We start from the raw sequence: 13,356 nt of genomic DNA, 5'->3' as shown, positions 1-13,356 counted from the left end.
TAAACCTCATTTCAATCCAGAAATATTACTCAGTCCATCAGTTATTAGATATATGAAACTGAAATAGCTGCTGCAAAAACCCAAATTGTTATAAAGAAAAAAGGTTAACATTAATAGGGGTGCCCAAACTTTTTCATATGACTGTATATCTATATCTAAATACAAGTAAAATATAACCCAAGTGCAAGTTAGGCCAAGTAAACACATTGTCTTTACATAAGACTAGAGTATACGTTGGATGCATTTTGCAAGGTATACTGTATACACCTTATGGGATCCTGTTCATCAGACAGCAGCCAAGCGCATGTCCCTTCAGGCAGGTATCTTTCTGCGTGCCATTTGTTTTACTGTTTATAAAATGCAACCGACTTTGCTTTGATACACAGTAGGGCACTGCAAAGAAACCTATATCATGGAGTATTTATTTTTTACAATGCGTTTCCTATGGCAGAATGTGGCCACAGTGGGGCACATACCTTCTGAGCGTATGCCCCCGACAATGGGCACAAATACAATAATGCCGAGCCTTACCCGAGTATTCCTCCTTCTGATTTAGTCGCAGATGCGCTCGGACTTGTCCAGGTTCACAGCCGTCACAGGTTTCGCTACCAGGGTGCACGTGAAATGAAAGCACAGTCTCTCCAAACTTGACCTCGTCTCCGTGATGGATCATAACGGGCTCACAGACAATTTTAGGCTGAATTATAGAATAGAGACAGAGCGCTCATCATAGAAAACATATCCTAATAAGTGTAAGGGCAGTTATGCATATGAGATTTAGCATTGCATTGTTTAGTGAACAACAGTTTTTCTATTACTTATGCCAAAAGTAGTTGTGGTTGTGAAATAGACAATGTACGTACCTGCAGGATTGGTTGGCCATTAATAATTGTGCCATTCTGGCTGCCTTGGTCCACAAGTACATAGCTCTGCAAATTATGGTCAAAGTAAACTTCTGCATGAAACTAAAAGATAGGGAAAATACGAGGATATTAAATAATTTCCACCTATTCTATGCAGCACACCATGAACAAAGAATTCATTATATTTGGATCCTGAGACATTGGGGCTAAAGGGAATCTGTCACCTGGTTTCTGCTCCCCCATCTTAGAGGAGCATAATAACATAATAAAGAGACAGAGACCCTGATTCCAGTGATGTGTCGCTTACTGAGCTGTTTGCTGTCATTGTGATAAAATCAATGTTTTCACTGCTGCAGATCTAGCAGTTTTACAGAACTCATGAATATGCTGGACTACCTGCAGCACGCCAAGTAGTCCTGTAATGATAATCTGCTGCTGATTAATCAGTGATCTTATCAAAACTACACTAAGCAGCCCAGTAAGTGACACATCACTGAAATCAGGATCTCTGCCCCTACATTATGCTGCTCTCAGATTAGGTGGCAAAAACATGATGACGGAGTCAGCCAACATAGAGAAAAGGAAGAAGGACGTATACATATTATTCAATGATGCAAATCTCCAGCACATGTCAGCCAGGAGATTGGGAGATTTCCGCAGTGAAGACTGCAGAACTGTGAATGCAGCTCTGGGCTATAAATCATACTATAACTAAGTAACGAAAAGGATTTACAAAATTACTCATCTTATTGAGACAAACTATAAAATAAAATAGAAGTTAATGAAGATACTTTGGTAATAACATGCCGTTATGACTGTGTATAATCCGTGCTCACCTTACTCACACCAACCTCTGCAATACGAATGTCATGACCCAGGTTCTTTTCCCTATAAGAAAATGCTCATAGTAAGAAGTCATCTGCAGTGCTGTATGGTCAAATTTTCCCCATTATTGCCCCTACCTGCCAATGGTGGCACTTTTCTCGGCTGTTATAATAAACAGGGATCCTTTCTGTAGCACCGGTGACCTTACCACTATCACTCGAATACATGGAGGCCAGATTCGCTCCGCATCTGCACAAGTCACAAAAATCATCATGTTAGAACTGAACATTCATTCATTCTCCATAGATACATATATTTTCCCCCTCATTTACCCTTTTACTTGCTGACTAATAGTGTTTAGTTTCATTTATGCATGTTATAGCTGTAGGGCATCACTCTGATAGGGCACTGACATTAGATCTAAAATCAGGGACCAATTTGAAATTCAAGATTCACAAGTGGAAAACCCATAAAAGTGGTAAATTTATTAGATTATATTACATTGCCTGTTAAAAATCTACCAGTTTTCTGGGGTAGAACAAAAGTCAAGGAGACGCCGTATTGCCTCAGTAGGTCTCCATCGGGCTTGGATATAAAGACCCAATGATGAAGGCTTCATTGAAATTATGCATTAGGTGTAGGCGCCATCCAAGAGAACATACGCAATATTAGTATGCGCTCATTGGCGTTTTAGGAAGCAGAAATTCCAAATCTTCCTCTAAAACTTGAGAGGTTCTGCGTTGAAAATTCAGTAAAAAGACTCCGTGTGTACAGACCCTATGAGTGGTTTTTTTCTCCTACTTTTTAAAGCAAATGCTTGACATTTTATGTGTTTGATCACACAACACTAACTTTTGCTGCGGTTTATTGTGTATCTGCTCTGCTGTGTTGTCTTGCACCATCATTCATTGACAGCTATTTAGATTGAGGTATGTCCTCACCATCTCTGTGGTGTCTGTATCTAGTCACCTGTCCCCCAGTTTGTTTTAAATAAACCGCACTTTACTCACCCTCCCCAGGTCCAGCGCAGAGTCTCCACTGTTGCTCCCAGTGCCTGTTATATGGTCCATCGTTGGGTAAAACAATGAAGATGTCTAAACATAACGCTGAATGTTAAACCAGAGTTCTGGTGCACTTCGCTTGATCAATATGCCTTCGTGTCTATCAAATTACCAGACATTTCATATTGTGCAGAGATCCTCTTAATTTCCCCGATTTCAGAAAGCTGAAATTTGTCTTAACCTCTTCACAACACATAATGTACTGGGTACGTCATGGATTGTGTGAGGTTAGTCCCCGCCGCAGGCAGTGATTGCTGCGCATGTGAGCTGATTTGACCAGTTGACACGTGCGGCTATCAAGCACGAGTGGATTCGCTACCCACTCGTGTCTGTTGACCCCTTACAGCACGCTGTGAAAATGTCACAGTGCGATATAACGGGCCGCACAAAGCATTCACTTATCCGACTCCATCGGAAGTCACATGATGTGATCACGTGGATCCAATCGTTGCCATGGTAGCACAGGGTCATGTGATGACTCCTGTAACTATCCTGAGTGACTTCCTCTTACACCCGGCAGACTGCCATGTGTCAGAGAGCCGCTTTTCTGCAGATCTCAGCTCTGTAGCTGTGATCTGGAGAAATGGAAGAGCAATCAGACTGCTGATCGTTATAGTCTCCTAGGGGGACTAGTAAAATAATTAAAATAAATAAATAAATCACCTAAAAGTTCAAATCACCCCCCATTCGCCCCATTGAAAATTAAAGGGTTAAAAAAATAAATAAATAAATATATATACACATATTTGGTATCACCAGGTTCAGAAATGCCCGATCGTAATATAAAAATCAATTAATCTGCTCAGTAAGCGGTGTAGCGGCAGAAAAATTCCAAACGCCAAAATTATGTTTTTTGGTCGCTGCGAATTTTGCGCAAAATGCGACAACAGGCGATCAAAACGTATCATCTGCGCAAAAATGGTACCGTTAAAAATGTCAGCCCGAGACGCAAAAAATAAGCAGTCACTGAGCCAAAAGATCCCGAAAAACGAGAACGCTACGGATCACGGAAAATGACGTAAATAGTGCTCCTTTATTTGGATAAAATTCAGATTTCTTTTTTTAACCCCTTAGATAGAAGCAAACCTATACATGTTTGGGGTCTACAAACTTGTACAGACCTGAGGCATCACACCGACACATTAGTTTTACCACATAGTGAACACTGTGAATAAACTATCCCAAAAACAATCATGCAATTGCATTTTTTTGCACTTGGAATTTTTTTTGCTGTTTTCCAGTACACTATATGGTAAAACTTATGGTTTCATTTAAAAGTACAGCTCGTTCCACAAAAAATAAGCCCTCATATGGCAAGATTGACATAAAAATAAAAAAGTTACGGCTCTCGGGAGAAGGGGAGCGATTTCTGTGAATTCACTGCTACCAAACTGATGTGATAAGGAACTATTGTGGGTTTTCACAATAAATTTCATCAGAACGAGCACCCGGAGATCTGTAAAGGTACCGTCACACATAACGAGATCGCTAGCGAGATCCCAGCTGAGTCACGGTTTCCCTGACGCAGTAGCGATCCCGTTAGCGATCTTGTTATGTGTGACACCTACCAGCGATCAGGCCCCTGCTGTGAGATCGCTAGTCGTTGCAGAATGGTCCAGGCCATTTTCTTCAAAGGCGATGTCCTGCTGGGCAGGACACATCGCTGTGTTGGACACTGTGTGAGAGGGTCACAGTGACTGCTGAGATCGGTATACAGGTCGCTACTGCGACCTGTATCATTCCTGCATCGCTGGTAAGATCTGGCTGTGTGACATCTCACCTGCGACCTCCCAGCGACTTACCTGCGATCCTTATCAGGTCGCATCGGTTTTCGGGATCGCTGGTAAGTCATTGCGTGTGACTGGGCCTTAACTCTAAAGAACGCTTGTTTTTCTGCAGAGAAAGTGTCCGCAGCACATGAGCGAGATTTGTGAAATCTCATCCACACGTATTGTGCTGTTCTGCTGCAGATCTTATCAGCATGTAAAACATTCAGCAAATCCTCCACATACAAAATTTAGTTTTTATGGAGAGGCAAAAAAAAAAAAAAAAAAAAAAATCAGCCGTCAGGCAGAAATCAGAGCCCAAATTCCAAAACAACAATAACCTGTAGGTGGATAATTATTAAATAGATACAACATGTGAACCATCGCACCAAACATTTACAGCCTAAAATGTGACTTTTAAAAAAAAAAAAAAAAAAAAAGTCTCGAGCCAGTTAGAAAAGGGCACATTTATCAAATGAAATGTGGAATAAATATGAGAAAACTGATGAGCAACATACAAGAGTCACTGCATTTTTGTTAGGCTAGTTTCACACTTGCGTTGTGCGGCATCCGTTGCAATCCGCCGCCTTGATGAATTACGGTAACCGTTGCAGGAAGCCGTTTATTCCTCATAGGCTTCTATTAAGGATGGATTGCAACGGATGGTCTCGTGTTGCAACCACCCGGCGGCACATCAGTTGTTTTTTGTCAGTGACCGTCAGGCGGAGGGAACACAGCATGTAGCGTTTTTTTGAGCGGCGGAATCCTTTATTTTTTCACTGCGCATGATCTTTTTTTTTTTTTTAAAAAAAAAAAAAAAAACAAAAAAAACCCACATAAACTTTGATTTGTCTCTCGGTGGCCGAACGATCAGCTGAGCGCCCGGCCGCCGGCATGTGAGAGCGCTCAGCTGATCGTTCACAATAGTCTGCCGCCGGTAAAACTGTAAAAAAAAACCCCAAAAAAAACCAAACCAGATTCCGTTGTTTTGTACGATCCGTTGCATCCACTGTACCACTATATGCAACGCATCCGTTGCATCTGTCACACAACGCAATGCAACGTTCAACGCAAGTGTGAAACTAGCCTTAAAGGGAACCTGTCAAGTCCCATATGCGTTCTAACCTACAAGCAGGGAGATGTGTGGCCTAGTAACCCCTTCCTACCCATCCCTGTGTTGCAATATGAATGTATAAAATAAGTTTTAGTACTTCCTTATGTAAATAACCAGAGGGTCTAGTCCCCTGGGAGTCACATCGCCCCGTGGGCGTCTACATGTTTTCTGTGGTATCACACGCCTGTGGGCGTGATACCATGGTTTTACATGAGCGATGTCACTGTCAGCTCCTTGAGATCCCGCGCATGCTCGCTTACCATTCCCACAGCTTTGTTATCCGGGTGCTTGCTTCTTGTCTTCAGACGCGCTCTGCACAAGGTCGGAGCTGCAGGAGGCTTCTAACCATGCTCAGAGCATGTCTGAAGCTGACAAGCAAGCACCCGGATAACAAGGCTGTGGGAATGGTAAGCGCACACGCGCAGGATCTCAAAGAGCCGACTGTGACGTCGCTCATGTAAATCCAAGGTATCACGCCCACAGGGACGCGATACCACAGAAAACATGCAAATGCCCACAGGGCGATGCGACGCCCAGGGGACTAGAGCCTCTGATCATTTACATAGGGAACACGCAAGTTATAAAAAAAATTTATACATTCATATTGCATAACATTACAACACATGGAGGGGTAGGAAGGGGTTACTAGGCCAGACATCACCGTGCTTGTAGGTAAAATGCATAAGGGACCTGATAGGTTCCCTTTAACCTTGTTTCTAAAGTTGCATACATCAAAAGGAGCAAAATTAAACAGTGATGGCATTGTGAAAAATTAGAACGATGCAATACAGGCATATGAGTTATACAGCCACGAGGTGATGGAATTCATCAGGGCAGGAGTCATGTACTCCAGCTTGGGTGACCAATGCGCTGGAGTAAAGGCCCAGTTACACACAACGACATATTTAACGATATGTCGTCGGGGTCACGGAATTCGTGACGCATATCCGGTGTCGTTAGTGACGTCATTGCGTGTAACAGCTCCGAGCGAGTGTTAACGATCAAAAATACTCACCTTATCGTTGATCGTTGACACGTCGTTCATTTTCAAAATCTCATTGGTCGTTGTGGACGCAGGTTGTTGGTCGTTCCTGAGACAGCAAACATTGCTACGTGTGACACCCCGGGAAAGACGAACAACACCTTACCTGCGTCCTCCAGCAACGAGGTGGGCTTCACTTTCTTTCGGCTGCTCTCCGCCCCTCTGCTTCTATTGGACGGCTGCCGTGTGACGTCACTGACGCCGCACGAACCGCCCCCTTAGAAATGAGGTGGTTCGCTGGCCACAGCGACGTCGCTAGGAAGGTAAGTCCGTATGACGGGGACTAACGATATTGTGCGCCACGGGTAGCGATTTGCCCATGACACACAAACGACGGGGGCGGGTACACTCGCTAGCAATATCGTAGCATGTAAAGCCCCCTTAAGAGTCTCCTAATGAATTGGGGCATCGATCAGCTGATGTGCGCCAGAGCAAGAAAGGTACATTGGTGTGAAATGGATTTCTGTCCTAATTGACTGAAAATTGTAATGAAATTGGCAGAGGCAAGTGACTATATAAATCAGGGCGTAAATGATCAAGCATGACACAAATCTTAATCATTGCATTCAGGCCCATTGCCTCCAGTATATTATATCCAGCCTCTCGCCGTGCTGTCTGCCTTACTAATATGTGACAGAATGTGCCAGAGAGTGATTACAGCCATAATCACTATCGTCTCCTTGCCCGCCCGCCAGGATGGCTGAAAGAGAGCGGCTGCAGGGAGAATATAACTTGTTATTCTCTGGATAGCCGCTGTTACAATAAGCCTGCAGACACGATTTATACGTCATTTACTTGCAGATTACATCTAGATCAGTGAGTAAATAGCATTTCTGGAGGTGAAAGGTTTTCTTTAATAAAAGAAAAAAAGGTTGACCGGCCACACAAATCCCTGACCTCAACCTCTTCAAAACACCTTTATAATGAACAATTCCCACAGAAACCTCCAAAATCATGAAGCTTTTCCAGAAGAGTGAAAGCTGCTATGGCTGCAATGCGACCATCTCCACAGTAAAAGGGTTGTCCGGTCTAAATCCACAAGTCTGCAGTCCCTCTATGTGTCAGTCTGTGACTGCAGACTTGTGGATCCTCACATCACACGCGCTGTGAGGATTCTCCAAGAATGGTGGTCACGTGTATGCGATATGTATACTGCCGGGCAGAACCCAAATAGACATGAAGGCCTTGCTCAATGTAAATGTATTCAGCGAGGCCACATCCATCTAGTCGGATTCTGGCTGGGAGTATACATATCATATAATCGCGGCCATGTGATCACCTTGCCTCGCTCTGACACCGGAGAATCCTCACAGCATGTGTGAGGTGAGGAAACACATGTCTGCAGTTACAGAGTGACACATAGAGGGACTGCAGACTTGTGTGGTTAGACCAGCAGACAGCCCCTTTAAGGCCTGTGGATTAGAATGGGTGTGGGTTGTACCGTTCTGATAAATTTAAAGGGGTATTCCCATCTCCAGGATCCTATCCCAATATGTAGTAGGTGTAATAATAATAATAATAGCAGCAAATACCTCCAATTATAAATGTAGTATAGTTCTCCTGATTCACCATGTCTCTTACGTCATGTTCAGGGTACTGCAGGACCTTAGGTATCCATGATTACGGCAACACATAAAGTCAGTTAATTGCTCGTGGTTGTAACCATGGATACCAAAGGTCCTATAAAGCCCTGAACATGAGGTACGAGACATAGTGAATCAGGAGAACTATACTACATATCTGATTGACGGTATTTGGGACTGGGACTACTACTACTGCAGCAGGTACTACTACCACCACTACCACTACCACTACCACTACTACTACTACTACATATTGGGATAGGATCTTGGAGATGGGAGTACCCCTTTAAGCTTCCTTGCATTTTATTAAACCATTCTTAGGACACCGTTGATAAATATGCCCCTTACCGATCACTGACAAGCCACAAACTAAATGACTAACTTCAGGTTATAGCTGTAAATGCACCTTCTAGGTCGGAGTTATGGGAGGAGACGCTGCTTGCGCTGGACTCGTCCTCCTCGCTGGCCGTCTTCTCAGAGTCAGTGACCTCCCCCTCCTCGGGCTCACTGTCTTCTGAAGAGGAGGCGCTGTCTACACAGTCCCTGCTCAGCTTAGGCCTCTTAGTCCTCCCGGCAGGCTCTCCCCTGTCACACGGGCTTTCTCGGTCATGGGCCGTGTTACAGGAAGAAGATGTTCTCATCTCTAATGACGCCTTGGGAAAAATTAACAGTACTCAGTATAGACATAAATCTTGGCCTTTGTAACCTAATTTATTGAAAGTTGAGCCTTCCCAGAGCAATAAATGGCCAAGAAAAGCAAATGCATGTATAAATTTACTAGAGAACCACTTATAGCCATCACTAACATTTTAGCTGAACATTGACCATGTACTCGTACAGGCAGCAGCTGTCTCTGTAAGGCCCGTCTCAGACACATGCACATTCTTTTCAGCAAAGCATGCATGTGTTTGGTATGATGAGGAGGGAATAAGCCACTGTCAGATTGAAATTCAACCTCCTTCTCCCACTACACCTCCAACATTATCCGCTAGGAAGAGACAGGATTGGCCGCCATTAAATATAGCGAGCGTTGCGAGTTTCCCCTGGCCATACATTAGTGGAGTTAAATGGATGATTTATGGTTCCCAGCTGGTCTGGTTAGACTTTTAATCCACGCAAGTGAATATTGTTTAGGAGACAAATGAATGGCACATGCCAACTGGTGCCAATCTGCCATTCATTATAGCAGGTTTTTCAAAGACTACAAACATTTCAGAGGCTTTCACTGATGTCAGACACTGAATAAAATAAAAAAAAGCACACATCACCTGGTCACAAAAAGACAAAAAACAAAAAACAGTAGTATATGTCACATTAAGTTAAAGAGGACCAACCAGCAGGATTTTGCTATATAAAGTATAGGCAGTGCTATACTGGCACTCGGATGCTGTATCAAGGCATACCTTTTGGTGAAAGATCGGATGCTTGGTCGCACATAATATCTTTAATCAAAGTTGCAGAAAAGCCCTGCCCTGTGATTGACGGGTGCAGCAGAGACGGGTCTTTGTGGTCAGGTCCTCGTCGTATATTACTCCTCCTACGTCCTCTATGGCTTGCCCACTTCTCTTTATTTAAATACCGCACCGTGCTGCCACTACTGCTGTTGGCGGTGGGTGCGCATCACCACTGTAATTATGTCTTCATTAAAATGGCGCCAGAGTCCACGCACGTGTGTACCATGATCTCCATTTTGTTAAAGACACTGTGGAGAAGAGTATGAGTCTCGGCGTTGCGCGCGCAGATGGGAAGAAATAAATAAATAAAAATCTCCGCACGCGCCGATGCCTCTCATACACTTCTCCACAATAAAATGGCGCCTGAGATCACGGTACACGCATGCGTGGACTCCAGCGACATTTTAAAGGGAACCAATCGTCAGGATTTTCGCATATAACCTAAAGCCAGTGCTATACTGGCACTATCAGGCTGATTCTCTACATACCTGTAGTGGTCAGCTCGGATGTTTAGGGTTTCAAATCCAATAAAGTGAACTTTAAAAAAATCATCAGCTACTTGATTGGCAGTTGCAAAGGAGCAGATAATCTCTGGGTGGGTATTCATATGGATTTCCACCCCCCTGCCTGTTTTTCCTCCTCTCGCTGTTCTCTATGGTATTATACAAATTAATCACTTTGTTGAAGGACCTGTGTGAGTTCATACCTGGTATCCAGCTTTGTTGGCTGAGGCCCCGTCCCTTCTGGTCACATGGGTATGACCTCACCACAGGTCCTTCAACAAAGTGAGGGCAATCAGAGGAACGGTATGTAGATAATCAGCCTGAGGGTGCCCTCACACGAGCGTATAACTCGCATGAGTATCGGCAGGGCTGTATTTTGCCTTCATGCTGCCCTAGGCACTTTAAGTGGTCGCGCCCCTTATTGACAACGTAAAACTGAGTTTTCGCACACGACATCTGTTTAAGGCAGTATCAAAAAGTATCAATGAGAAACGAAGGGCACTAACCCCCCCCCCAATGGGGATCACCACGGGCACATCAAAACATAGCATGGGTATAAAATATTTCCACCACATCGTCCCCACTTATATACTGTGACTGTCACACTGCCCCTAATAAACTACACACTGCCCTCCCTTATAAATTATACCCACCAACACCTTCCTCAATTATGAAATATGATCTGCACATTGTCCTCACATCATGCTGCCCCCTCCTCACAGTGTCCCATGCATGCTGCCCCCTCCTCACAATGTCCCATGCATGCTGCCGCCTCCTCAGTGTTCCATGCATGCTGCCCCCTCCTCACAGTGTCCCATGCATGCTGCCCCCTCCTCACAGTGTCCCATGCATGCTGCCCCCTCCTCACAATGTCCCATGCATGCTGCCCCCTCCTCACAATGTCCCATGCATGCTGCCCCCTCCTCACAGTGTCCCATGCATGCTGCCCCCTCCTCACAGTGTCCCATGCATGCTGCCCCCTCCTCACAGTGTCCCATGCATGCTGCCCCCTCCTCACAGTGTCCCATGCATGCTGCCCCCTCCTCACAGTGTCCCATGCATGCTGCCCCTCCTCACAGTGTCCCATGCATGCTGGCCCCTCCTCACAGTGTCCCATGCATGCTGCCCCCTCCTCACAATGTCCCATGCATGCTGCCCCCTCCTCACAATGTCCCATGCATGCTGCCCCCTCCTCACAGTGTCCCATGCATGCTGCCCCCTCCTCACAGTGTCCCATGCATGCTGCCCCCTCCTCACAGTGTCCCATGCATGCTGCCCCCTCCTCACAGTGTCCCATGCATGCTGCCCCCTCCTCACAGTGTCCCATGCATGCTGCCCCCTCCTCACAGTGTCCCATGCATGCTGCCCCCTCCTCACAGTGTCCCATGCATGCTGCCCCCTCCTCACAGTGTCCCATGCATGCTGCCCCCTCCTCACAGTGTCCCATGCATGCTGCCCCCTCCTCACAGTGTCCCATGCATGCTGCCCCCTCCTCACAGTGTCCCATGCATGCTGCCCCCTCCTCACAGTGTCCCATGCATGCTGCCCCCTCCACAGTGTCCCATGCATGCTGCCCCCTCCTCACAGTGTCCCATGCATGCTGCCCCCTCCTCACAGTGTGCCATGCATGCTGCCCCCTCCTCACAGTGTGCCATGCATGCTGCCCCCTCCTCACAGTGCCCCATGCATGCTGCTCCCTCCTCACAATGTCCCATGCATGCTGCCCCCTCCTCACAGTGTCCCATGCATGCTGCCCCCTCCTCACAGTGTCCCATGCATGCTGCCCCCTCCTCACAATGTCCCATGCATGCTGCCCCCTCCTCACAATGTCCCATGCATGCTGCCCCCTCCTCACAATGTCCCATGCATGCTGCCCCCTCCTCACAGTGTCCCATGCATGCTGCCCCCTCCTCACAGTGTCCCATGCATGCTGCCCCCTCCTCACAGTGTCCCATGCATGCTGCCCCCTCCTCACAGTGTCCCATGCATGCTGCCCCCTCCTCACAGTGTCCCATGCATGCTGCCCCCTCCTCACAGTGTCCCATGCATGCTGCCCCCTCCTCACAGTGTCCCATGCATGCTGCCCCCTCCTCACAGTGTCCCATGCATGCTGCCCCCTCCTCACAGTGTCCCATGCATGCTGCCCCCTCCTCACAGTGTCCCATGCATGCTGCCCCCTCCACAGTGTCCCATGCATGCTGCCCCCTCCTCACAGTGTCCCATGCATGCTGCCCCCTCCTCACAGTGTGCCATGCATGCTGCCCCCTCCTCACAGTGTGCCATGCATGCTGCCCCCTCATCACAGTGCCCCATGCATGCTGCTCCCTCCTCACAATGTCCCATGCATGCTGCCCCCTCCTCACAGTGTCCCATGCATGCTGCCCCCTCCTCACAGTGTCCCGTGCATGCTGCCCCCTCCTCACAGTGTCCCGTGCATGCTGCCCCCTCCTCACAGTGTCCCATGCATGCTGCCCCCTCCTCACAGTGTCCCATGCATGCTGCCCCCTCCTCACAGTGTCCCATGCATGCTGCCCCCTCCTCACAGTGTCCCATGCATGCTGCCCCCTCCTCACAGTGTCCCATGCATGCTGCCCCCTCCTCACAGTGTCCCATGCATGCTGCCCCCTCCTGACAGTGTCCCATGCATGCTGCCCCCTCCTGACAGTGTCCCATGCATGCTGCCCCCTCCTGACAGTGTCCCATGCATGCTGCCCCCTCCTCACAATGTCCCATGCATGCTGCCCCCTCCTCACAGTGTCCCGTGCATGCTGCCCCCTCCTCACAGTGTCCCGTGCATGCTGCCCCTCTCCATGAGCTCCTAATGCTGCCTTCCTCTTTTCCATAATGACACCTCCATGCTGCCCCACTCATCATACTAAGACCACCACACTAACGTTTATGCTGAGACCCACACACACACACACACACACTACCCCACTCTTGCTATTGACTCCCCCTACATTGTTCCACTCCATACTGAGCCCACACATGCTGCCCCTTCTCCATAATGAGCTCCCAATGCTGCCCCCCTCTTATTCTGAGTCCTTACACTCCCACCATCGATATGGTCATTGCTCTATCCCTCAACCCTTGTCCTCTGTCTCTAGCATTGGCCCCTCTCTCCCATTCCCCCAGCAGCAGCCTC

General features: G+C 47.0%; 1 protein-coding gene across 1 annotated transcript in view; it reads right to left on the bottom strand.

Moving 5' to 3' along the window:
• AGGF1 (angiogenic factor with G-patch and FHA domains 1) overlaps positions 1 to 13,356 on the bottom strand; it is a 94,369-nt gene that overhangs the window by 12,686 nt on the left and 68,327 nt on the right. Inside the window, exons 7-10 of the mRNA XM_075325546.1 lie at positions 1,826 to 1,937; positions 1,700 to 1,751; positions 864 to 965; positions 532 to 697 (exon numbers count right to left, since the gene is read on the bottom strand). Of these exons, the coding sequence (XP_075181661.1) occupies positions 532 to 697; positions 864 to 965; positions 1,700 to 1,751; positions 1,826 to 1,937 (432 nt within the window). The remainder of the gene's footprint in view (positions 1 to 531; positions 698 to 863; positions 966 to 1,699; positions 1,752 to 1,825; positions 1,938 to 13,356) is intronic.

Source organism: Anomaloglossus baeobatrachus, chromosome 1 (genome assembly GCF_048569485.1).
Source record: "Anomaloglossus baeobatrachus isolate aAnoBae1 chromosome 1, aAnoBae1.hap1, whole genome shotgun sequence".
Classification (NCBI taxonomy): domain Eukaryota; kingdom Metazoa; phylum Chordata; class Amphibia; order Anura; family Aromobatidae; genus Anomaloglossus; species Anomaloglossus baeobatrachus.
The sequence above is the reverse complement of the archived record's forward strand: the minus strand, read 5'-3'. Positions and strand labels throughout refer to the sequence as shown.